The 26,144-nt window shown below is 40.3% G+C and overlaps 2 protein-coding genes across 3 annotated transcripts; one reads left to right on the forward strand and one right to left on the reverse strand.

Moving 5' to 3' along the window:
* Positions 1-158: 158 nt before the first annotated feature.
* On the forward strand, positions 159-23,721 carry DZANK1 (double zinc ribbon and ankyrin repeat domains 1). The gene is made up of 16 exons (XM_027900779.1): positions 159-291; positions 1,339-1,456; positions 1,795-1,891; positions 2,604-2,716; positions 3,268-3,353; positions 4,041-4,158; positions 5,094-5,207; positions 12,611-12,839; positions 16,155-16,258; positions 18,320-18,394; positions 19,301-19,397; positions 20,557-20,645; positions 21,816-21,896; positions 22,471-22,598; positions 22,981-23,055; positions 23,294-23,721. Exons 1-16 carry the CDS (start codon positions 266-268, stop codon positions 23,424-23,426), a joined length of 1,683 nt encoding a protein of 560 aa, XP_027756580.1. The 5' UTR covers positions 159-265; the 3' UTR covers positions 23,427-23,721.
* Positions 23,722-24,459: 738 nt separating this feature from the next.
* On the reverse strand, positions 24,460-25,465 carry LOC114066244 (baculoviral IAP repeat-containing protein 5-like). Of its 2 annotated transcripts, XM_027900780.1 has the most exons (4): positions 25,330-25,465; positions 25,135-25,244; positions 24,835-24,952; positions 24,460-24,557 (listed from the first exon to the last, which is right to left on the reverse strand). In XM_027900780.1, exons 1-4 carry the CDS (start codon positions 25,441-25,443, stop codon positions 24,477-24,479), a joined length of 423 nt encoding a protein of 140 aa, XP_027756581.1. In that variant the 5' UTR covers positions 25,444-25,465; the 3' UTR covers positions 24,460-24,476. The 2 variants fall into 2 exon arrangements, with proteins under 2 accessions (XP_027756581.1, XP_027756582.1); XM_027900781.1 differs by lacking the exons at positions 24,460-24,557; positions 25,135-25,244.
* Between the last annotated feature and the right edge of the window lie 679 nt (positions 25,466-26,144).

Below are 26,144 nucleotides of genomic sequence, written 5' to 3' on the forward strand. Positions count from 1 at the left end.
CAAACATTCAGTCATTCATGGAACTGCTTTATTTCGTTTATGTGACAAAAATCAAGCACAGTAGTGAGTACCCTGGAGTGCAGAGCTTGTTTTTCCAAGGTTGAATACAGTTTGCATAATTGCTTTCTCTGTTTCAGATACACCTGAGGTCTCTATTTATTACACTTTAGATGGAAGTAAACCAGAACTCATTAGGAAACCTGGCTATGGAGAGTGTAACACTTTTAAGTATAAGGGTCCTATCATATTACCAGTTGGGAAAATAATGGTCAAAGCACTGGCGGTTACAAAGTAAGTAACTTACCTATTTTAGTTCTGTTTTGGCAGTGGACAGATATCTCAGTCATAGCTTGTAGCCATGTTGTTTAAGGCACTCCGTACCTTGCAAATTAGAAATGCCCCTTCAAACAGCCTGTTTGCAATCAAAATTATCTTTATGAACTGCTCTGACACTGCTTTCTCATAATACTGTTTATCCATCAAGTGTTTGTGCGATTGAATTATCTCTTGGATGTTCATCTCCTGGGCTGTGGGTGTGGGCCAACGATCCTCAGAGGCTGTGAGTGAGAAGCTAATGAACTGTACTTAGAGCTCATCCTTTGGGTGTGATTATCAGAAACACAAGGGGAAGTATAGTGTTTTCTGGGGTCATCCAGTGGTTCAATGGATTCATGGAAGCTGTTCTTCCCAGGAACTTTCTTAATTTCTCCCAAAGGAACACAGAATGCCAAACCTCGCAACTTAAGTAAAATGTTGGGTAAAGTGAAAATACAATACATAGAAAGAAAACTGGATTTTGCTGCACAGCTGCTGATTTTGTCCAAACTAATTTCATGCTTAGAGACAGAGAGAGGACACATAAATTCTCTGTCTGTACTGTGTTGCACTATCCTTTATTTCCAACAGAGCAGAAACTCCCACTCCACTTGGAGATTTGTGCTTGTTGTTCCCGGTTGTTAGCACCTGCAGGTAGCCTTCATTTGTGTCTGTGCTGGAATATAACAACATTATATTCCCTATGCAAAGACATGCAAAACCTAGGCCTATGTGTATTTTCTTTTTATCGCTACCTAGATTAGCACTTGTTTCCGGTATGTTTTTATCCCGAGTGGTTTGCACATTTACAGCAATTTCAATGTTATTGCTGTAATTTAACAAGTATTAGCACATTAAAGTTTTTTTATCAACTAAATGTTGCCCAGGATTATACTTATCAACTGAAATAGTAACTGGCAAGCTTGGAAGAGATGTTCAACCAAATGAGCCACGTTCATCAGTAGCTCATTGATGCACAAGGGTTTGTGGCAGGTATATAGCTCTGTGAACATTGATTTTCAGGGACTGCAGGAAGAGTACAGTCGTAACAAAGGTGTTTCTGGTAGAGTACAAGCAACCAGACATCCTTTTCTCTGTTGAAGATGATGACAAGAATTTTCTAAAAGATATAGCCACACGGGTAAGTTTTAGCAATTGTAACCTCCTGTGTGAATATAAAATGTTATATATATATATGTTACTTAGAGATTAAACTGCCTATACTATTAACATATTTTATTTTCTCTGTCTGCCAATCTTTGCTGCTTTGGTCCTCTTTGTAATATTAAAATTCCAGGGGGACCCTTTTTTTCCCAGTGGTGTTTTACGAACAATTTGTGTCAAATATCTTAAAAATACATTTATAATAGAAGTTTTTCAAATGCTTGCATTGAAAATAAATAGCTTAAATATGTAGCAAGAGAGGATTAGAGCAAAAGCAAAAATTTCATCTGGAATTAAAATGGAATTACCTTTTAGGATAAGGAATGTGGAATGTTTACTACAAAACCAAAGAAGAATGGACTGAATGTGGAAATCAAGCCTGCCTGGGGTGAAGCACCCCAAGACTTTCAAGGTATAGTATTACTTCATAAAACTGAGGTAGTCTTCTCTTATAGCAGAAGATAGTGTAACCTTTTCCTCTTGAATCATATGGGTAATTTTAAAACCATCTTGGAAGACAAAACATCCTCTTCTCAACACTGCAAACAGAGAACAAAACTTACCTTTCATACATTTCACATGACTTCTTAAAAACTTAAAATGTCATCAATTTCTCAGCAACATAACAAAGCCCAGTCTGTATTTCTCTTTGTGCCAGAAAATGCTATTAAATTGATGGGACTGCAAGTCCTTTACAGAATTCTTTACTATGTTTGCAAAATAAATACACAAAGCAGAAATTAAAGCTTGACCCAGATTTTTGCAGTAGATAAAGTCTGTTATTCCATGGCAGTGGCAATGGGACTGTTTAAGAGCGGGGAATTATATTACTGTTTACTCATTAATTTACTTTTAGGAGCTGGGGGTTTTTTGAGCATGAAGGAAGGAATAAAACTGTAACAAAAGAAAAATACAGAAGTAAGCTCTTTCAGAGAGACATGATGTTTCTTCTAGTTCAGTTTCCTGTAATTCCGTGAAGCTTATTTGAAGCCAAAATCTGGATGTCAAATACACTTTTAAATATGCTTAGCAAGAGTATGTAATACTCATGTTAAGATATATATTACCTGCATGAAGCGAATGACAGTGGAGTAACAGGATTGTAATTTTAATCTTGGAAACAGAAAGAAAGACTTCTCACAGGTCCCTGCAAGGACCACAGCTCCTTGCCAGTCATTTGGGAACAACTCAGTACAGAGAAGAATCTGTCTCAGCGCCACCAACAGAGTCATTACAGGTAAGCAAAGGGGTGCTGAAGAAAACTGTGTAAGACTGTCATCAGGACAGAGTTCTAAAAAAATGAAGATGTTAAGATTTGTGATTTCTCAGATCTCTCAGCCTTTGTCTGTATTTTACAGTCCTGATTTAAATTTAATGGTAATGACATACTAGAATAGGAATGCCCAAAGCAGTTTACAGTTATCAGTATGGACAAAACCAGGCAAAGAAAATTGACATTCCTTCTAATTCTCTTCTGATATGTTGCCGAATGGGCAATTAGCAAATGCCTACTGCTGTATGTTGTCGAGTTAATGTTTGAAACTCAATATTCAGTAGTGCTGTCATGAAAGTAAATAGCAAGACATTGATTTATTTTTATTGGAAGAAGCTGTGGATCCTTAATGCAGCTAATGGGGGAATCAAGTATAGTTGATGCTCCTTAGAGCAGTGCATTTCGGTGCACTGTTTCCTGTTGTTTCAAATAACATCTTTAGCTGATTTTGCTGCTTTTATATGCATTTTGCAAATATTTGCTTACTCAAGGCTAAAGGAGTAACTTTATTTCAGCTTGCAAGTTCTCCTGCAGTGACTAGCCGGAAAAGCTTAGCAAGCACGCAGGTGTCAAGGATCCAGAGGGAAACAGATTTCCTAAAGTAAGTGACTTCTCCTTTTAACATATTTGTCCTTTGGAAAGTGTCTGAGCCTTTTGCAAGCAAGTTGGTAATACTGTGGGCCTCTATAAACATTAAGAAAGCAAAGACAGACACTGGCTCATAACTGAATTATATAATCTAGGTAAGGCTTTCTCTTAAGTTTTCTTTACATTTTACCATACACTGGTATCACCTGTCTTATCATCCCTTAAAAAAATTTTTCTAAGACCTGTAGGGTCAGGGGATAAAGTGTCTTTTCAAATTATAGTAAACCCTTACTGCTGTAGGTGAAAACTGCTCGCTGGAGTAGTCTCTCAGGATATTAATGCTTATCAGTATTGGAAGGGTTCTGTGATCTACATCAGTGGTTCCCCGTGGTGCAGCAGTGAGGCCTGATACAGACTGCGTGTCAGGAGACCTGTTTACCTCACACGTTTACCTCCTCATGGTGAGGAAGAAAGTATGAAATTCCATAGCAGCCAGAGAGCTTTCGACTCTGCAAAGCTGTTTAGAATTCAGAACTTCATATCATGAGTACTGGGGCATGGTCTGGTAGACCGCCATAGCTTGGAAACCACAACCAAGAAATCAGTGGCCTAAGTCCTGTCACAACAGGTTCTAGATTATTAATTATTAGGCAGCAGTGCAATACTAAAACAAGCTCAGCCAGTTTGGTCTTATTTTCAGATGTGCACACTGTTCTGCTCCTCGCCTGTCTAATCCGTTGGCTCACTTCTGTCAGAAATGTGGATCTCCTATCCCACCTGTGCCAGTACATCGCTTCCCACTCCCTGAAGGAAGGCAGGTCAGCAAGATGTCATAATAATCAACACATTCTCTTTGGAGTAAACAATATGCTCTGCAAGTTACACACTCAATGCTGACAAACCTGTTACTTAGTTGCACTTTCACTTGGGAGTTCTGTTCTAGTTGTTTTGTTCCGCTCAATACCTTTAGCAGTAGAGCCGATGAAACTCTCAAATGATGGGCAAAATTAACCATAGATTTCTTCAAGTGCCATGTTTTTTAACAGGGAAAACAATGAAAAAGTAAATTGTGTTTTATTTGCCTGTGCCAGGACAAATTCAGGTTCCTCCTCATCCTGCAGTAACACACACTACATCTTCAGGACCTGAATGTACATCTTATTCTAGTGCTAACTAGTGCAGTTAGTTAGCTAATAATTAGTGCTTATGTCTTAGCTTTAGAAGATCCATCTAATATTCCTGAAACCTTAAACGGTGGCATGTGTGGGCATATGTAAGAGCACCAAGTTTTTGCAGTGGTGCCTTTAACTGTCTTCTCTAAGCCCTTCCCAGGAGATAATAACCTGATCTAAAAAGTCAGTGGTGTGTCTCCTTTTCCTGTATCATCACAAAGATATCTTGTCTGGGGCAGTGCTGTAGTTTTAAGTAATGACTGAGAAGATCCCCCACCTGTTTAGATTAGGTTCATAATTAGGAGGATTTCAATTACCTGTACGTATTTTATAGTAGCATTTTAATTTTACTGAAAATTAACTTAGTACCTTTCTGGCATTGTCTTTCCAGATGTCTTCATAGTTTCTCAATAGCCTTTGATCTTTAAGGATCAATATCAGCATCAGTTGCTGTCAGTTTCTTTGTTTCAAGTGACTTGGCTGCTGATATAGACTCCAGATAGGAAAATACTGAAATCTCATTATAACCTTAATGATTTCATTGTGGTCCTTAACATGCTGTGTTGTGGCTTTTTCTTTAGATGGCGCCATGTCTTGAATGCAAACATCCTGTGCCAATGAATACACCCACTTGCATTGTATGTGAGTCACCAATAGCTCCACAGCTGCAGCCCCAAAACAACATCTGCATAAAGGTAATTGAGAATAAACGTAACATAAAAGCGGTTTAACTCCTGGCATGCATTTTTTTAACAGGTGACTTCATTACAAATATTTTGATCCAACTTGGCTTTGTATAATTACATTATGAGAGCTTTGAGGGTTAGTAGGATTGAAAACACCTAGAATGGAAATAAGGATTAAAGGTGAACCATGTAAGCTCAGAAAGGCATGGTGAAGAGCACATGATGTAGCAGCGGAGTGTGGAGCGATGGCTCACATGTTAGGTTAGCAATTGGACTCGATGATCTTAAAGGTCTTCTCCCACCTAGATGATTCCATGATCCAGTGTCACCTCTAGGGGTGACATTGTAGTGGGTGTCTGCTGTAGGCCCTCTAACCAGGAAAAAACAGTGGATGAGGCCTTCTGCAGACAGCTAGAAGTAGGTTCACATTTACAAGCCCTGGTCCTCATGGGAGATTTTGGCCACCTGATATCTGCTGGATGAAAAACAAAGCAGGGCATAAGCAGTCTGGCACTTCTGGAAAATATCAGAGATAAATAACTCCCTTTAACAAGTGGTTGAGAAGCCAAAGAAGAAGGGTGTTCTGCTGGATGTTATACTTAGAAGGAAGGAAGGCCTTGTTGGAGATGTGAAGGTCAAAGACAGCCTTGGCTGTAGTGACCACGAAACAGGAGTTCAGGACCCTGAGAGGAAGAACAGGGACAAAAGCAAGATCAAAGCCCTGGAATTCAGGAGAACAGACTTTGGCCTCTTCAGGAATCTGCTTGAAAAGGTCTAGTGGGATAAGGCCCTGCAGAAAGAGGGGTCCAAGAAAGGTAGTGATGATTGAAGGTGATTCAAGGATTACCTCCTCCAAGATCAATTTTGGAATGAGAAGGATGATGAAAGGAAATTACTACCTGAAGACTAATCAGATAACAAAGGAGATTCATAATCTGAGGCAGTTATCAGCTTGATGTCTGTCTTGGACCTGGCTGAAATGGAGTTCATTTTCCGCACAGCAGCCCTCACAGTACTGTGCTTTGCACAGGCAGCTGGAAAGGTGTCCATAACACACTGGTGTTTTGGCTACTGCTGAGCAGTGCTGGCAAGCACCAGCACTGTCTCTCCAGCATCTCCAGTAGACTTGGGGTGGGCAAAATCTTGGGAGCCAACATAGCCAGGACAGCTGACCCAAACTGACCAAAGGGAAATTCCATGCCATATGGCATCAGCTCAGATATAAAAGCTAAGAAAAAGGAGGAGGAAGGGTAGGGTGAGCATTCATCATTTACAATATTTGCCTTGCAGATCAACCTCTACACATGCTGAAGCCCTGCTTCCCAGGAATTAGCTAGGCTTCACTTGCCGATGGAAAACAGAAAGTCTTTGAGTTTTTAACTTTACTGGTGCACACATGACCTTCAGTTTTGCTTTAGTAAACTGCCTTTATCTCGTCTTATGAGGGTTTTTCCATCTTATTTTCTTCTTCTGTCCTGCTGAGGGGAGTGATAGAGTGGCCTGATGGGCACCTGGCATCCAACCAAGGTCAATCCATCACAGTTCTTTTTGGTGCCCTATGTGGGGCATGAGCAATTTGAGATAAGGATAGTAATTGGAAGAGGTAATGGACAAAACATGAACCACACAGTTTTAGAGAGTGGAGTGATCATGGGGAATTTCCCTTGTTGTACTTGCAGTGAAAGGAAGAGGGGTGGATAGTGTGTAAATTGTACACTTTCATTCAGTGTTGTGATGATGTTATTTTGATGGTAATGTGGATTTTAATGATAATTCTTAAATTATCAGATTGACAGAGGTGCTGGGTGGAATGCACTGTGTTTGCACAGCAAGGTTTTGGTAGCGAGGTGAGGGGCTGTAGGAGGGGCTTCTCTGAGAAGCTGCTGGAAGCTTTCCCTTTGTCCAATGAAGCCAATGCCAGCTGGTTCCAAGAGGGACCCCCTGCTGGCCAAGGCTGAATCAAAAAGCAGCATTGGTAGGGCCTCTGGGATGATATACTAAAAAAGGAGGAAAAAAGTTATTGCACAGGAGCAGATTGCAGCCAGAGATGAGAGAAGTGAGAATGTGTGAGAGAAGCAACTATGCAGACACCAAGGTCAGCGAAGAAGGATGGGGGAGGAGGAGCTCCAGGCACAGGAGCTGAGATTACCCTGCAGCCCGTGGTGAAGACCATGGTGAGGCAGGCAGTCCCCTGCAGCCCACAGAGGTCCATGGGGGAGCAGCTGATGGAGGATCCCACACTGGACCAGGTGAATGCCTGAAGAAAGGTGTGCCCCCATGGGAAGCCCACACTGGAGCAGGCTCCTGGCAGGACCTGTGGCCCCATGAAGAGAGGAGTCACTGGAGCAGGTTTGCTGGCAGGACTTGGGACTTCACGGGGGACCCAGCCTTTTTCTGAAGGACTGTACCCTGTGGAAAGGGACCCACACTGGAGCAGTTAATGAAGAACTGTAGTCTGTGGAAGAACTCACGTTGGAGACGTTCATGGAGGACTCTCTCCCCTGGGAAGGACCCCATGCTGTCCCCATAGGGAAAGACTATGAGGAGTTCTCCCTCTGAGAAGGAAGGAAGGTTACTGACTATAACCCCCATTCCCCATTTCCCTGTGCTCTTGAGGAGGGCAGGAGGCAGAGAATCAGTAGTAAAGTTAAGCCTGGGAAGGAGTGGGCAGTGGGGAGAAGGTATTTTTTAGGATTTGGCTTTATTTCTCATTATCCTACTATGATTTGATTGGTAATAAATTCAGCTAATTTCCCCAAGCTGAGTTCTTTTTTCCCATGACAGCAATCAGTAATTAATGCCCTTAACTCATGAGCCTTTCATTATATTTTCTCTTCCCTGTCCAGCTGAGGAGGGGAGTGGTAGAACGGCTTTGGTGGGCACCTGGCCTCCAGCCAGGGTCAACCCACCACAAGTAGGTTATGCACATTGGCCCAAATGTAATGTTTTATGGTAGCCCTAATATAGGTGCAAAGGCAGACCTGAACTATTTGGTGGCAACAATCAACATAGCAGTCTCATTATCCTTAGTTCTGGTAGAAACTCAGTTGTTAATAGTGACTGTACTAAGACCTTTTAAGGATATTTTAAGGCACCTCATAGTATGATGGTATTGTATTATTAACTGTTATTATATTATTAATAATTTTCCTTGCAGGTACTGGACTGTTTTGTATGAGTGTAGTGACTAAGCAAACTGATACTAGTGTATACAAATATCTGGAGGTATTGATACTGGATCTTCTGAGGAAACTGTACAATAGTTTAAGAAAGAATAGTCTCCAAGATACACAGATTTATGATGACCAGGCAATATGGCCTAACTAAAGTGTGAAACCTACAGCACAGAGTTTAAGGATCTCTTCTATCTTCAGGGCTGAATAACTACAGCACTTTGTAAGATCAAGTCCTCTTGTTCTTTTTCTTGTTCGCAGTTTTCAAATACTATGTGAAATGTATTCTTTCTCTGTTTAAAAGGGTAAAGTAATTTGTCAGGTGTGTGGCACAGGAAATCCTCTTCACCATAAACACTGTGCAACTTGTGAAAGCAAACTGCCTGAAATACAGACGGTAAGGTTTCTTGCATCAACCAAATGAAAGCATAACATTCTTTATCTTTGGAAAACTGAAGTTATATCCTTGTGTCCCTGTGTTACAAAGGCAGAAGATTCCCTTCCACGTGTCATGTTCAAGCCCAGTACTGCCACAGATGCTCCATCACAAATGTCCAGCTAAACATAAGTGTATCATGTACCTTCAAGTTTCTCCCGTGGAAGTCAGGATTATGAATGCCACTGAGTAAGCTCAAAAGGCTCTTAGAAAATGGGTAGTCTTGACTCCAAAGAAGTCTCTTGTTTCTGTTCAGATTATTTTCAGTTGCAATAGAAGAGTTAAGTATATACATGAGGAAGATCATTCACACTGATTTCAGTTATTTTCTGAAAACAAAATATGCTTTTACATTATTTTTCTTATCTCCACTTTTACATTATTTTTATCTCCTTTTGCTGCCTCTCCTATGTGCATACCGCTAGTGTGCTTGTATTTGGCTGTGACTCTGCACAGAGGTGAGAAAAGCAGTAGTAAATGTTACCCCTTAAGCTGCTGTCTGTTTCAACTCCCCATTTAACTTGCTCATTTGGTTCCTTGGGAGAATTTTAATTTCAGTTCTGAGGAGTTTTGTATGGAAATCTTATGGTACATTTCACTTCTCCAGGTTGTGATAAATACAGAAATGAGAGAAGAACAATGATTTGCAAGTTAAAATCTTCTGATTACAATGGATAACGTCCTGAGATCTAAAACTGTTGCTAGAGGCAAAAGTCTCTTGTGTAGCCACTGAAGTGTCATTTCAAAGTGAATTTCAGTAGGATTCTGTGCTTATTTTAGACAAATACACGTTTAGCTGCTTCACTGAATGTAGAGACTAAGATGCAGCTGCATATGTAGTTAGGCATATGGAGCATTCGTATCTTGAATGGTGAGACCTGTAAAAGCTAAGAGAGAAAGTTAGTTGCTTACTAAGAATTATTACGGACATTTTACTAATAATATAGATTAATTAGTGATAATCATTAGTAATTTCTGAATAATTAATAATAATGCTGATATTATTATTAATGGCTATTAAATAGTATAGATTTAGAAGACATTTAGACCTGTGCCGTTGTAAATTGTATCTTCCAATTGAACCCTCAAAGTACATAGTTCCAGTTGAAATGTGGACCACAGATGAAAATAGGGCTATTTCATGTTGGCTTACTTGCTGTTGTGGTGTAATACAAATAATTTTCTTCAGGTTCTGTTGCTTATCCATATTCCTGACTTGTAGAAAAAACAAACTGCATAAGCCTTGAAGCAAAACCTTACAAAGCAGTTTTAAATCCTATTTGTCCTAGCTGGGACCTATACTCAACCTCTAGCAGTTTCAGATGAAAAATTTGTTTTGTTTGCTTACCCATATAAGTTAATTGTAGTAGAAAAACAAGGTAATATGTAACTTGCATGAGGTAAAAGAGCGCAAAAAGAATATTTATACAGCAAATTCCAAACTGTGAGAAAACTCCTTGCCTGAACACATTTCCCCTGCCATACTACTAAAAAGGAAGGTACAAAATAAAATAGCTATTTTGTGTTGGATTTGAAAATGTAAGATTATCAGCAGAGAACCCTCACTCTTAATTTCGACTGTACTTATACATGGGGTCCATCAATAAATACATAGTGTAAAAGGACACCATTGATAAGGTTTTTATTTTCAGGTACTAGTTCTGCTAAAAATATGTTCAAATTAATTAATGTCACATTTTACCATGATTTTGTAATGAAAAAAATTACAGATTTGATCCAAGCCACTCTGTTGCTCATTTTAAGTTGCAGTAATTCTTAGTTGCAATAATTCTGTGAGGCTGCATATTACTCTGTGTTATCAGAGTAGCTTGCCTTCATGTTTCCCCTTATAAGGCTTGTGAGCTTTTCTTCATAAGCAGCATTTTCTCCCTAATGCTTGTTTTGTTTTATTAGCCTATGTTTGGAGGAGACACCCCCCCACCTTACCACAGCCAGCAAAGGAAGACAGTTTCGTGCTCAAAATGCCATCGTGTGAACCAGTGTGATGCCCGTTTCTGTGACTGGTGTGGAGCCAAGGCATGTGCTCTTGATGTTTGTGTGTACAAATCTGATTTTACTTATCTGTGACCTGCAGCAATTTCAAACTTCTCTTTGCAACACTCGTCAGCTAGTAGACAGATTATTATTATTATCAAGATACTTGCTTAGAGCACATAGAATTATGTATGGAAAAATGAAAGGCTTAGATGACATCCTGACCCCACATCAGTCAGTGACTCAAGGTTTTAGAACTGTTAACACGTTACCATGGGTCAAGAGCATCAGCTCATGACAGAAGCTGAGATGCATCAGCGCTGTATTCAGCCAAAGCAACTTATCCATCAAAGGTTAAAGTATAGGCTAACCTAATGCAAGTATTCCCATAACTACACTGTGCTATAATCACCTATACAGGCAATTACAGACATGAGATGATGCATGCAATCATTTTGGCTAAAGATCTCATTAACTTGGGTAAAGGCAAGTACTTAACTGCTGCTCAATAGAGCTTGTGCGAACAATTTCCCCTTCTATAGTGTTTCAGTCTCAGAGCACACTCAAGGAAAATTTATTTACTGTTAGCTGAGTGCATATAGAATTTGAAACACTATCCTGTATCCAATAACCATTGGTTCTGCACTGTGCCAGTGAATTCAGGGGGTGAGAGTGGTGATAGAATTGAACTGGAAAGAATTCCAGTCAGTATTCCATATCAGAGCACAAGACTAGTAATTACAGGGCTTTGTCAAATAAAATAAGTAATTTTGAAAGTCTGTGTTAAAACTGAACATACCATAATGCTAGATCTGTCTGAAAAAATGTTTGCCTTCATAATAATATAGTGCTGAGATATCTAAAGACTTACTGTCGTGCAACTATCTGTGTAGTAGCAATCTGGTATCCTGGTTAATATTCCTAATCTTTAGGGAGTGGTATTTTACTTCTTTTTAATTAATTCCTCTGCTCTTATCATCCCTGAACCATGCATCGTGTGCTTCTCTAGTGACAAGTGTCGCATTGAACTTTCCAGCCTGGACCTCCTCCATCCTACTTCACTTGTTTCAAGTGTGGTACGAGCAACCAGCCCTACGCTCGCTTTTGCGCGTCCTGTGGTGTTTACATAGAGCCCCCATCGAGGCAGGGCTCTCCCAGCAGCAGTCTTATGGACCCTGGAGACTCACTGGGATCTTCTGAGGTAAGACACACAGTATTTCAAAGCCAGGTTTCAAGATAACTGAAAGGCCGGTCCATTGTGGGCGCAGCTCCATTCATTTCCCTGAGACAATGTTGCAGTCTTAGAGCAGGAGAGCAAAACCAAGGATACCTTTGTTTTGCTTTCCGCTGAAGAGCAGTGTCAGCCCGAGGCCTTAATCCAGCCTCATCCTAAATAGCAAGTGAGAAACAATCAGATTTTCAGAAGTCTTAGCTCTTTAAGCTTATTCTCTTAGTTTTGAATTATTTGTGGCGTGCTGATACAAGGTATTCCTTCATACAAATGTAACAGTGTTTTTAAAACTCTTTTAAGAAAGACCACAATACTTAGCAAGACCAGCTTTTGCCCTACAAAAGCATACATGTCTCCTGGCAATTGTGAAGAGTTTTGATTTTGTTTGAATATTTGTGATAAGTTGTATTGTTCTTACAGACTAGTAATTAAAATCAAGAATTGTTAGTGATTCTTCCTGCTTGCTTTTTGATTCCTTTACAGTTTTGTGTACTGTTCTAGTTAAGTTATGCTTGTAAGCCATTTAATTATATCTAATTATATGACTTAGACTTTCCCTTCCCCTCCAACCCCCCAGGCTAAACAATTACAAACTCAGGTTGCCTGGCAATCTCATCCTGTTTCCATGACCAAATCAAGGCCAGAACTAACAGAAAGAGAAGATAAAGGAACCCAAACCATAGGACTTTTTTACCCATCTAGCAAACAGTTGGAAAAGAAGGAGCTTGAGTTGATTTCACAAAAAGAAAAGCTGGAAAAGATGAGTGATCATAAGCCTCTCCTGACAGCCATTAGTCCTGGAAAAGGTTAGAAGTTCTGATTTTATGTTTTCTAAACAATGTGTGACCTTGTTCTTTCTTGAAAATATTATAGTCTATGGAATGTGGCATCAGTATGATACTGATTTAGATCTTTACTAGTCTGTCTTCCCACCATTTACAGTCATTTATAAATGCAGTGCCTTAGAATTCAATCACTAATCTCCATCAATAGCTAAAAGAGAGCTATCAACTATATCAAAATTGTGGTTACTGACTCCTGTGCAGCCTTGCTAATTTGGTAGTAGTTTGATTTCCTCAGATCCCACACAGGGGCAGATAACCTGCATTTGAACTGGAAACCACTGAACAGCCACCCCAACTCCCAGCACCCTCCCCAGCCCCTACAACCTGAATTTCAGTTAGACCTGTGATGGCACCTGCAGGAAGTATCAATTCACAAAACTCAGGGGATCATAGCTCTTAAAAATATGATGAAGTTTTGGAAGCGAAGAAAACTTAACTAGAGGAAGGGATTCTTAGGATTACTGAAAATAGGGTTGGTAGAAACTTTGAGAGCTCTTGCAGACCCCTTCTTCCAGCCCCCAGGGGTATCAGTACATCCACAGCACTCATGGAAGAGTCTATCCACTCACAGACTACTGTATCAGTATTGCAGACAACTTTGTTTCACAGTGAGTTTTGTGGTCAGTTTATTGTTTGTGGAATGATTTGACTGTTTGCTGTCATTAAATGCTTGTAATTTTTAGAGGTTTTAGTTTTACTGTCCCGGGAAATCATTAACTTCACCTTTCTAGATCACAAACCCTTAAAACAGTCCATCAGTATTAATTAGGCATCTAACAAATGGCCCAGTTGCAAAATTGTCTTTAATCTCATAGGTCAGTCCAGCTGTGCAATCCATAGGACAAGTTAATTTAAAATCATTACAAGCATCAAAGCATTGCTTGGAGAAGCAGTTACTTTTTTAGATCCTTTTTCTCATCTCTGTCTCTTCTACAATCAGACGGTCAACCCCTCAGGCTGCTACTGAAATTAATTAATTAATCGGAATGGGTAGAAAACATTGCTAATTAATGTTAGAAATTCCTCTTTTGAGTCTGTATATCTGCATCCAGATGCACTCTTACTTTTAAAATAATCACTAAGAAAATCAGTGTTACTACTCCCTTGCTCTGAAATGTGGCGTGTTCTCTTAGACATCACTGTAGGAAATACAACACTTGACTCAGCATGTCAGGAAACTTAATTTCATCAGAGATAATACAGAATTGGCCCATAATAGTGCCAAGAGAAGAGTAAACTAACACTGAACATTTGTATAACTATCAGAAGTAGAGCTCTTGACTTGTGAGTGAGAACTGCTGTCACTGGGAGAGGTTCAGCTGAAATTCTGCACTGCTGATGAGTTCTGCTGATCCATTTAGCAGAGGTAACTTTGTTGAAGTTGCACTGTGTAATGTATTCTTCATTAGACCCTGACAAGGACTGAGGAACACATTTCATTCCATACATCAATAAATGTCCCTTACAGTCAGTTCATGCTGGTCCTTTCCTTGGTGCTGAGCTGCATACATGGCTTGAAACTATCTGTATCAACAAGACCGTACACTATCACTCAGATATGTTTAGATATGTTTAGATATGCCAAATATGATCATTATTTCTTCAATTAAAGTAGTATCAAAAATTTAATATTAAAGTTTTTAAATAGAAGTGATTAAATAAGATGTGGGAGGTTTATTATTTCTTGACCATATCAGCTATTAACTAACCTTCTTTCCTTTTGTAAAGATTAAAACAATACAGAGAGGGGGAAACAACAGCAGTACCAAATCACTAATCCTCTGATGTGTACTGTATTTCTTTTTTTGCTCTACTTTCAGTCTGTTTTGAACAGGAGCCAAGACATTTACCAAGTAAACTTTACAAAGAAGAAAAGTTTAAAATGTTACATCAGTGTGACATAGGTGTAATCAACTATTGGCAGCATGGCTTCAAGTATTCCATCAGTGTTGCCAAAAAGTCCTTTGAGATACAATAAAACATCAACCATGCAAGAATATGTTTCTAATCACCTGGATTTTTTTAAATAAAATCTGGGGATCTAGGATAGTTATGAAGCAATTTATTGCAAATATTACTGACTTCTCTGGATAGATTGCTCATCAAGTATTAGTCTAGTTTAGATTTTTTATTGAATACTTCTTATTTGTATTAACCATGTGAGACCATGGCAGGGAACAATATATGTTGTTTTGCAGATCCTTCTTTTTATAGTCCTTTAAAGCTGCTTAACAAATAAGACTTGCTGTTTTAGTTTGACACACCAGTTCGATCTTGAAAGAGTTTTCCAAGCACAAAAGCCTGTGTGCACTTGCCTTCTCTTGTAAGAGTCGGAGCAGCACTTTCCTTCTGGCTTGGTTTCTTTACACTGTCTGGGGCTTCACTTAACATAAAGGTCAGAACAGCTTCATTGTGTAAGTTAAATGAGGTTACCAAGCCTACACAATTTATTTACAATGAAATTAATCATGCTCTATACTTTCTATAAGTATGCTAAAAAAAAAGAAAATTAGCCAGATGCTGATAACAATCAGTTATGAATAAGAACAAGTCCTTTTGTTTCTTTCCCTGATGAAAAGGGAATGTAGCTCCCAAAATACTTGGACAGGAGGTGCAAAAAACTCTAAATGACTTAAGGTGAGTTTTTAATCCAGACGCATTCAGCCTCCCAGGTTTCATGCCTTCTATCTGCACAAAGGAACGCTGACTCTCTCCCAGAGATTCTGACAGGCAAAAGAGCAGAAATGCTTAAGCTTTTAATAAGCTCTCACATGTATAATTGAAATGAATTTATTTGGAAAACAACTTACACACACCAAAATGCTGTATCTGCTGAGTTTCTGTGTCTGCAGTTTTCAGATTTGGCTTATTGTTACCTGTTCGTTTTTCCAAAACAACTAAAAATTGGTTCAATAATACACAATTCCTTAATGTAATATTTTACTTTTTTCTTTTTTTATGATCTGGAATAGTGTGAGACTCTCCCTTCATATGGGACCAGTTTTGACTCCCCAAGAAACATCCAAGTTATAACTTTGTTGTGAATAAAAGTGCCCTACGGATTAATTATAATCTATGAATGTTTCACCTGGGGTTTTCTAGGGTGTAACTTCCTTCTCATTTTCTTGATTTAAAAAAAAAATTGAATTTTTTTTTTCAGAAAATTTATCTAATCTCAACGAAACTCTGCTATCTTTTAAATCTTCCATCACTTAACTAGAAGAAATGTTAATCACATTTTAAGGATTTTTCTCCTGCTTGACTCTCTCTGATCAGGTTACTGGAGAAAACAGCTGGATCATGTCTGTGCTCACCTTAGAAGCTATGCTCAGAACAACCTTGAATTCAGAGCACTGATTGGAGAACCTCGAATGGGAAAGGTAGGAAGGAGCTTGTGAGTAATATCTTCCGATGAAGGGTTGTGAAAAGATTATTGTGGCTACCAGAAAAACACTGGAAAAATAAATTACTCCCTTTTCTTTAGATGGTGATCTGTTTGTGTGTGTAATTTGTCTTGTTTTGTTGTTCTATTTTTTGCTCAGTCTTTTATTGAAGATTTTTTTTCTGCTTTCTTTCCTATGGTTAATTCTATTCTTTCACCTAACAGCTCTAAGGAAAATAAGAAAGCCCTTGCTCAGCTGCTTTTATAGTACCCCCTAGAAGGCAATCAAGAAAAAGAAGAGATCAATGACATCTATGTAGTTGCTCAGTTAAATAAGCCCTGCTAGAAATGGGATTTTGATTATGTGCTTGCCTCTGCTCCAGGCTGATAGCAGCAGATAGCAGCTATTCTCTTTGGCTATACAGTGTACTTTTAGTGTGAACTATACCAGTTTTACAGGAACAGAGTACTGCTTTCTTACTGGAGATGTAGTCGTCAGGAAGTCCCCAAACTGCATTAAAATGATTAACGAGGTGACAGCAAGAAGGTGCAAACTGGAAATTCTTCCTAAAGAGTCTTGGAAGATAGGGCTGGTATGTGTGAGAGAACGTTTGGTCCCTGACCTGAGGGAGGTTCAACTCTGTCTAAACTCTTCTTGACTGATATTTCTCTTTGAGGATTTTCAAACTCATCAGCAATGGAGATTTTGCAATTGGCCCATGCAGTCCATTTCTGCACTCAGCTATTGTTGCTATTCAGCTGCAGTGCTGTATTGCTCTCCTTGGTAGCTGTATCCTCTCACATTGCTTTCTAGGTGCTGCCAGCACAATCACTTGTGGCAAAGTCCTGTGGACAGGATCAGTGACTGCCCTAGGCTAAAAATAGCTCTGGAGGGAAACAGGGGTAGCAGAGCTAGTGAACAAGTAAGCTGGCAGTGAGCAGCTGGAAGTGGGATGCAGGCAGAAGTGGGTTTGGGAACTCCCTGAACTGGCATAGTTACTGGGAAGCGTTTTCCCCAGCGCCTGATCTCAATCTCCCTTGTTACAGTTCAAGCTCAGTATTTCTTAGCCTGTCCTAACTGAAGTGACACACCAGCCAACCCCCCCTTGCCCTCCCCACCCCAGTTTTAGCACACAGAAGCAACTACAGAAAGGCTCATGAATACTGGGGGTCAGAAAGGTAGTTGTCATTTGTCAAGTTACGCTTTGGAGAGGGATGAGGCTCCAGTAGATACTTTACACCAGAATCTATATCCTCTGGGACCTATTGTCCACCAATATGTTCAGAAGCTGTAGCTAGAATATCTGCTTAATAGAATTGGAGTATAGGTCCATTGCAACTTGTTTACTTTGATAGAGGATCCAAAAGGATAGGCCTGAAAAAAAAAATAAAATTGCCTAGAGAAGGCTATTCCTGCTGCTTCTTAGCCTGTTATATTGTCTTGAAACCACTGCCCCCAAAAGTAACAGAAATGGTTCAAAGCAGATGTTAACTATCTGGGTTTAATGCTGCTTTTTCAGTTTTTCATTTGGATGAATAAACCTTATCTCAAAATTTTCAACCAGCTGCAATATAAGCTTGTGAGCTTCATTCCACTTCTTTATGATCCTCCTTGCACATTTTTGTATGACTTTGATAGACTTGTTGCCAGCAGGACTGTCTGAATGAATTGATATACAAAGTTGCTCACATTTTACTACACACTGTGTTTCCACAAACTGGTGTATCTAAAGCAGTAACCAGTTCTCCTGGAGTTGGGAATCCCAAAAATGACACAGCGTTCCATGCAGCTGCAAAATCTCAGTGGAGAATGACTGAACTATCATGAAATTTAGCCTCATTACACCTTTTGGATTCAGTTACTCTAAATTGTTCAAAAGACCCCTGCCCCTTTCTCAGTTACACGGCAAGTGTTGGTTACAATATCACAAGTAAGCAAAGGCCACCTGTGATTTTGTGTATTGGCTGCATAAGAAGCATCAGCATCAAGATTTATTCCTAAAACTATTTCTGTCTATATTTTTTCCAAGAGATACTAATGGCTGCTCTTTTCTTCTAGATTAATTCTGCTACCATCTGTGAGGATGACTATGAAGTCACTATTACACTGAATTATGTTCTTGCTATTAACAAGGTCAGTTCAGGGGATGAGGCCTGTTGATAGGCAGCTGGTCTAAAGCTGTCATTAAACCACTAAGTGTAATGCTGATATATTTTAAATTCAGATCTAAACAAAAATTCTTTTATTCAGAAGGTGTTAACTTTTTACTTTAGAGAAATAAAACCTTTTTTTTTTTCTCTGTTGGAGCTGGGTGAACAGGTATCTTTATCTGATTAAGCCAGACTTCATGATTATGTTTCTATCATCTTGCATTTTGTTAGTTTGTTATTAATATTAACATTCTTCTTTCAGCTGATGTTGTTTGATGATTCTAGCACCCCTTAGGTCCTGCTTCTCTTCAGCCTGCAAATTGTGCTCTTAAGAAATAAACTTAGTAATTTTCAATAGTTTGGAGATAATGTTCGTTGGAGCTCCTGTTAATTGTATTCAGAACCTGGAATCCCTATCTCCAGAATTACCATGTTCCAAAACCCACCCTCATTTCCAGCGTTTCAAACATGAAAATCTACTGTTTCAAAAATCCAGGATTCAGATTATATCTCTTTTGCAGAAACTTAGCAAGCTTACCCAAAGTGGGGCCTGAAAAGGTATATGATATCATTTCAGAAGTGAGGAGTTAATCAGATCTCTCAAGTGGTAGAAACACTCTCATTTGGATGAGAATCTTCATTTCTTTAAGTAAGATTGTATCACCTTTTTTTTTTCTAAATCAAAACAAATACCTGTCACAGGGTTTAGAAAAAAATGCTACATTGTTTTGCCTCAAAACAGAGTTCAATCAGATATGATAATGTCTTGTGATAATTTGACAGTGATATTAAAAGCCTATATGCAAACAGCACTGTTTTGTGCCACAGCAAGATTATAAGAGCATTACATGATAATCTCATTAACTGCCTGCATTTGATGATTCTACAGGATATTCATGCTAATAAACCAGTGAAGTTCAGCAGTCATTACCTGAATACTGTACCAGAAGTCAGAGATGGGAAGGATAGGAGTCAGACCAGTTTTGGTGAGATTTTTTTTCCCCTGTCTTTATAATAGGCCATAAATATAGCAGTCAGGAAAACAGAAGTAATGCTTGGAAGCTTAGACACTGAGGTGGGTAAACTGCTATATTGGCATATTCTGTGCCTGCTTAACTTGAAGTTTCAAAATGTGTCCAAGTTGAGATTTAAGTAATATACAGTCAAAAATTCATGGGAATCCTTCATCCCTAGAGTGCAGCTGAGACCATTTAACTGCAACTATAGCTCATAGCAGTTTTTTTTATTATAGCGATAAAACTTTAGATGTTTCCCATATTCTTTTACAATAGGAGCCATAAATGTCAATATTATCTCTGCTTCTGAGCTGTGCCATGGACTTCAGCTTTGGCATATTTGGCCAAGACAAGAAATGATGAAATACATTAATTCTAGATCTAGTTTTCATAGACAATGCTTTTAACTTGCATCTCCCAATGGTGTCAGTAAGAGCTCAGCATTTTAGGCATCTCATATTGGTTTTAGATTTTCATTAAATCGACTAGTTGTAAAGTCAGCATTAGAATTCAGAAATTGCTATAGAATCATTTGACATGTTTCACCCATGTAAGTTTCATCCACTTTGTGCTTCCAATCTGAAGCTTGGCAAGAGGCAACCATGGCACTGGGAGCTGGTTTTTTTGGAGTGTTAATAATGTGACTGTGATTCCAGGCACTTGGATCCTCACATGCTGCATGATTTCCTTATCAACCCTCCTGCACATTGGATAGATTATATTTCTTAAAAACAATGGCCATACATATCTACTCAGGATCTTCTAGTCTTGTTCTTAAGTATCTGGAAATCAAAGTGCTTTCAAAAATTATAAGGTTTTTGGACAAAACAATTCATGAATCTCAGTCAAAACTGTTGAATAGCTGCAGCTAGTTAGAAAAGAAACCACCAACCCAAACTCCACATTTCAATGAATCTTCATTTCAAAATAGCAGATTTTTCAGACTGCGTCAGTGTAAAATTTTTGTTAAAACCAGTATGATCTGCAACAAATATTTCATCACTTTCTCATGTGGAAAACTGATAAATACTGCTTTAATTGGGGATAAATTATTTCCAGACCTCTCCCACAAGTTCTAGTTAGGATACTGACTTTGCTTTGAATTAACACTTGTTTTCCATTCTGGTAGGCAAAGATGATTGTAATCTTTTCCATTCAAGAGGCAAAATAAAGAGAACAAAGTCAAGAACACTTACAGGACAAGAAGATAAGCTCTCTGTAAGTATCTTCTGCAAATACAGGAAAAAATATTTATAGAGCAGCACTAACATGAAGGAGGGTGTTCCAGGGTTAAAACAGAAGGGTTTGAACCCTGACGGGGGGCAGGAGATAGAAGTCCAACTTAATATAAAACCTGAACATTGGTAACTGACATTTATTACAGAACTGAAAATAACTAATTTTTTTTCCTACTAAGAGCTTAATTAGATTGTTTCTCTCATTGTTGAACCTGTTGTATTTTACCAGCACCTCTTTAGGCTTAAAGACTGTTGGAGACTGATTCTGTTACAGGTTTTTTTTCAGAAGCAATATCAGGTGAAGGCACTGTCATCTGCCCTTGACTTTACTATGTGTGACACCATCGAGGATGTACAGTTGGCTGTGCTAGAACTACTGCTGGCACAGTACGTCTGTGAACTAGGCGGGAGAAGATGATCTACATAACAAGCTTTTAAGTCAACTCTGTTTCCCCATTAAGCTGAGATGTCAGCACAATTGAGGCCTAGTTTAATTCCAGAAGCAAGGCTTCACTTCCACTAGAGACCAAATTTCCTGAAAGAACAGCGTAGTAAACGGATTGTCAGTAATGACATAAAAAAATTTCAAAAGGGAAATATACACTAACCTAAGCTTGGAACAGTTAGCCAACAGGTGAGAAGATACATAGCTCTGTTATATGAGTCCAGAGATAAAAATGCTTCGAGAAGAAGGAGGTGGAAACCTGTGAAGAAATGAAAGGAAAAGGTCTTACATTTTGTTTGTTTGTTTAAGATTTAGTAAACTAACTTCTGTGAGACATACACATTTTTAAAATAAATAACTTCCACAAATTCTGGAAGCTTCAAATTTTAATCCTAAATATATTTACTTTTACTGTGCTGAACAGATCTTTGTACAGCCCTGGAGAGCTGCACTGATGTAAAGCTAATATTTTTCAGACACATTTGCTGAATCAAGAATTCTATAGTGAGGTATTAGCCTGGGTTACCAAACACTTGCTCATATTCAAAAAGACATTCCCAAAGAAGAGTCATGGATTAGCAGTAATGAGGCTCAGATACATTTCATTCAAGCCACTGTGTGCATTTTTCACCTTTGCTAAAAGGCAGGATATGGTCCAGCTACTTATGTGTTCACTATGTGAAATGTTAGTCTGTGTCTCCCCAGACAGAATCCAGACAACTACTGGATGAACTGGGTCCAAATGGGAAAGGAAGAATCACCTTTATAGAACAATTACTCAATGAAGTAAGTTATTGCTTGCTGAAGTTTCCCATTTCAACACTTTGACCATTTACTGAATGAATATTAGCCTGGTACACTACTTCAGCAACTTCAGAGGTAACAGTTTCGCAATAGTCTTCAGACTGAAAGAGCATTTTCAAGAAGATGCAGCCTGTTTTACATTTATGTATGTTCTCCCCAAATTTCTAGAGTGCATAAGGCATTCTTCTCTAAGCTTGTCAAGGCTAAACAGAAAGCAAAATATATTAGTTTTATAGTTTAGGGTCAAAAGCAAAAGCAAGCATAATCTCTAAGTTTTTGCAGTGTGGTAGGGTAAGGTGCACCCTGACTGTGGAATCTAATTTGACTACTGTTACATACATTTACTATGACTTTGAGCTAGGAGATGACAAACATTTTCAGAAAAAACACGAAGAAGCAGAACAACACATTTTCTGATTTTCTCTGAACAAACATTTCTCTGTCTTGAGCATAAAGCCCATTTTCCAACTTGAATTAGCATATTAAAGCGAGGTGGAAGTTGAAGAATCTGTATGGTTTTTTTAACAGCTCACTTTCCCTGTGCCGTGCATTCTAGGGAGCTGACCCAAACTGCATCAATGATGAGGATCAACCTGCTCTCACAGTTGCTGTCCTTAATAAGCACACAGAAGCAATCTCCTTCCTTGTGCAGAAAGGTGCCGACATAGACCAGCAGTCAGGACTGTGAGTGAGCACTGATTCTCTGCCTTGGGTATTTTGAAGTTTTAACAAAAAAAAAAAAAAAAAGCACACATGCTCCAGTTTTAGAACTAACCTCCCACCCCTCCCTTAACACAAATCTGTAGTTGAGTAGCTCCTTTCAAGGACAGTATCCACAGTCCTTTCAGTTGGCAGCTTTGAAGATTTCTCCTAACTGTTGTTACGCTGTAACTGCTGTTCAACTGAGTTCCTTTCCCCAGCCACTTAATATGCTAAACCTCACTAAAGCCTACCACACCTCTAGTGTATTCCGTATCATATTCATTTCCCTTAGTTTTATATGCTAAGACATGTACCAGCACAGTTTCCTTTGGCAGTAAGTGCATTGCTTTTTCCTCCTATGCAGGCACAACAACACAGCTCTCCACGAGGCAGTTCTGCTTGGGTCAGAGGGAGAGGAGTGCATCCGAGCCCTGTTATGGTATGTACTGTAGCTGGGTTTCTAGCTCAGCCACGGGCTACCACAGCCTGCCTGCCCACACTTAATTGGCACTACTGAAGGGCCAGAGCCTGTCTGAGGCTCGGTGGTCTGCAGGAAGAGGCACCCAGAAATTCTGAAATTATTCCGCATCAGCGGAATAATCAGTACTGGACTTCACGAAGTCCAGTAACTTGCAATGAATTTAAGTATTTTAAAACAATTTGTTCTTTATTTACAGCTGCAATGCAAACACACAAAAGAAGAATGCAGAAGGGCAATCAGCATACGATTTGGCTGTTACAGCTGGAAATGATGAGGTTATTTCATTGTTCCAAGTAAGGTCGGACAGAGAATGTTGGACAAACTTATGAAACTCGGGAACACTGGTTTTGCAATGTGTCCCAAAATAGAACTGGAGATTCTTTGACTTTGGGAGCACCCAATCATGTGCATTCAGTTCTGTCACAAAATTCACAACCCTGTACAATCCAGTTGGGCCCTGTAACAGTCAGGTATTTTCTCCAAGATCCCCCCCTTCCTTTCCAGCAGTTCAGAGCACAGTTCCTCACTGACTGCATTGTTTTGTAAATTTCCTTTCCAAACTTGGGCAAAGAAAGGGACAAACTAAACCTTCCCAGGCACAAATAAATTTGAATGTCTTTGAAATGTCTTTAATGCCTGATGAATGCTGCTTAAAAAAGTTTGACACTTGGGCAACAGCACTGCTTGGCTGTAATTGATGATCTGGTTTTCCCTTTTGATGTTAAAACTGCATTCAGTCCAGCCCACTGCATTATAGGTCAGATTCCTTTCCTCCAGAAAATCGTGCAAAATGACTTTGCTGTTCTGCCTTCAACTTTTACCTATTTGTGCATCAGCACGAGGCAGCAGCCAACTACAAATAAAAGTTTACAAGGATACCAGACACACTAAGATTTGGCATAATTCAATGTTATTAGCCACAATCCTAAATCCCTGAAGGATTTTTAAAAATCCTTCCCCTTTTCATGTCCCAAAATATCCAAAAGCATTGGTATATTCAGTACAAAAATGGAAATGCTTGTCAATTCTTGCCAGAAATATGTTTTAGCACCTGAGCTACCAGGATCTTTACAATACAGCAATATCTCTAAACAGCTGGGTTTAAAAAATAAAAATAAAAAATAAGAGACCAAGTAAACCTATAAGTAGTAATCTTTAATAAAACCAACAGGAAGATGAGGAGGAATCGCTGCAGAAAAAGATGCAATATATCAAACCCCAGACAGTCCTAGACAGACTCAGGTGAGTGAAGCAGAATCCAGTTTGCTTCTCAGAAAAATCCAGTCTGGAAGCAGCCTTGGGAAACAAGGCCATTCAGTCACAGTGGCAGTGCCACGGTACAAGAAAGATGTCACTGGCAAGTGTGAAGCTGCAGCAGTCTAGGCCAGATTCTTTATTTTAGAGCGTGTTCTCTTGGCTGCATCTTCAACCTCGGTCATCTTCTGAGAAATCTCTTTTTTCTGCAGAAAGTAAAAATAATACGTTACCGTCTACCACTAAACAGAGTACTGTCGAGCTTCAAGGGGAAATCAGGCTACATCTCGCATAGAGCAAAGACTGAGAGCCAGGAATGGGCACACCATCCTCATCCAGTCCCAGTCTGGAAGCAACAAAGCACTTCGGCAGTGCTGCAGTAAGGAACAAGGAGTCCAGCTAAACAATCCCAAGGCTAGAAACTAACTCTTCCAACATCACGGGGTGGGGGCTGGAGACACATTACGGTCTCTGTGTACGTACAATTGACTTTATTATTCGCATTTTGTCCAGCTTAAGGAACTCCTGTAGTGTCAGGTTAGCAGGTTCTTTCTGAAGGGAAAGAAAACCACAGGCCGCAGAGTGCTTTTTGTGTTCCTCCCTGAAAAGAGGGGTGGGGGAAAAAGAGAAAATAGAAGACAATAGCTCCCAACAAGCCACAGGCAGCTGTTCTCCCCCGCCGAGCACCTGGGCTGACAGCAGAGGTTCCCGCTGCCAGAGCGGAGCCGCCCTCGGGAGCGGCGCCGGTCGGGGAGGGGGCCAGGGAAACCAGCCTGTACTCACAGGGGGTCGTCGTCGGGCTCCCAGCCCTCCAGCTCCTTGAGGCAGAAGAAGCACTGCGCCACGTCGGGGCTGTTCTCGCTGGGGCAGTGCACGAAACCCGCCGCCGCCATCTGCGGGCACAAGGAGGGCAGGAAGGTCCCCTCAGCGCCCGCCCGGCCCCGCTCCCTCGGCCCCGCGCCCCCGCTCCCGGCTCACCCGCTCGGGCGTGCAGGCGCAGCCCTCGGTGAAAGGCCAGTTGCGGAAGGTGGCGACTCGGGAGGAGACGAGGTACAGCCGCCACTCCTCGGGCAGCACGGCCGGGCCCGCCATGTCCCCGTTCGAACGGCGGCGGGCGCGGGGCAGGACGGGAGGGGGCGGTGCTGCCGCCCGCCAGCGGCAGCCTCGGAGAGCCCGAGAGCGGGAGGTGGGAGGAAAAGAAATGCTTTGTTGTTCTGTAGCGTCTTCTTAAAGCCCCCCAGCACAAATCCAAGGGGAAGGAGGATAAGTTTGCCAGATCGACCTTTTTTTTTTTTTTTTTTTTTAGTTACACCCCTAGGAAGGTGCTGCCATGGGTTTCTGTGCTGACAGAGCTGGTAGAGAAGCACAGCAGGATTGCTCTTGCCTTCCTTCTATTGAGGCAAAACCCGCTCAGGGATGCTCCCGCTGCTCCGCGACAATGGCGACTATTCCTGCTCCAGGCAGCCGCCTTTCCACCCCTGCAGGCAGCGGGAGCGGCTGAGCGCACTGCCCCTGCCTGGATAACGCTGCCTGTCTGGAAGAGAAAGTGGGACGGAGCAGTCTTGTCTCGCTGGTTTTGCAGGGACGACGTGGCTACTCATCCGTCACAGCAGCAGAAGCTCAGATTCATTCCTGCGCTGATGCAGCGGGCAGTGTCTCCTCCAGGAAGAACGCAAGGGCTAGAGGGAAGCAACTCTGCGGACCAGGTTGCCAGAGACAAGTGATAAAAATGGCTTAGCTCGACCACTCACTAAGAGCTTATCATCACAAGCAGGCAGGTCTGCAAAGCAGCA

Source organism: Empidonax traillii, unplaced genomic scaffold (genome assembly GCF_003031625.1).
Source record: "Empidonax traillii isolate 1590-97213 ecotype Southwest subspecies unplaced genomic scaffold, ASM303162v1 scaffold748:size532870, whole genome shotgun sequence".
NCBI classification, from domain to species: Eukaryota; Metazoa; Chordata; class Aves; order Passeriformes; family Tyrannidae; genus Empidonax; species Empidonax traillii.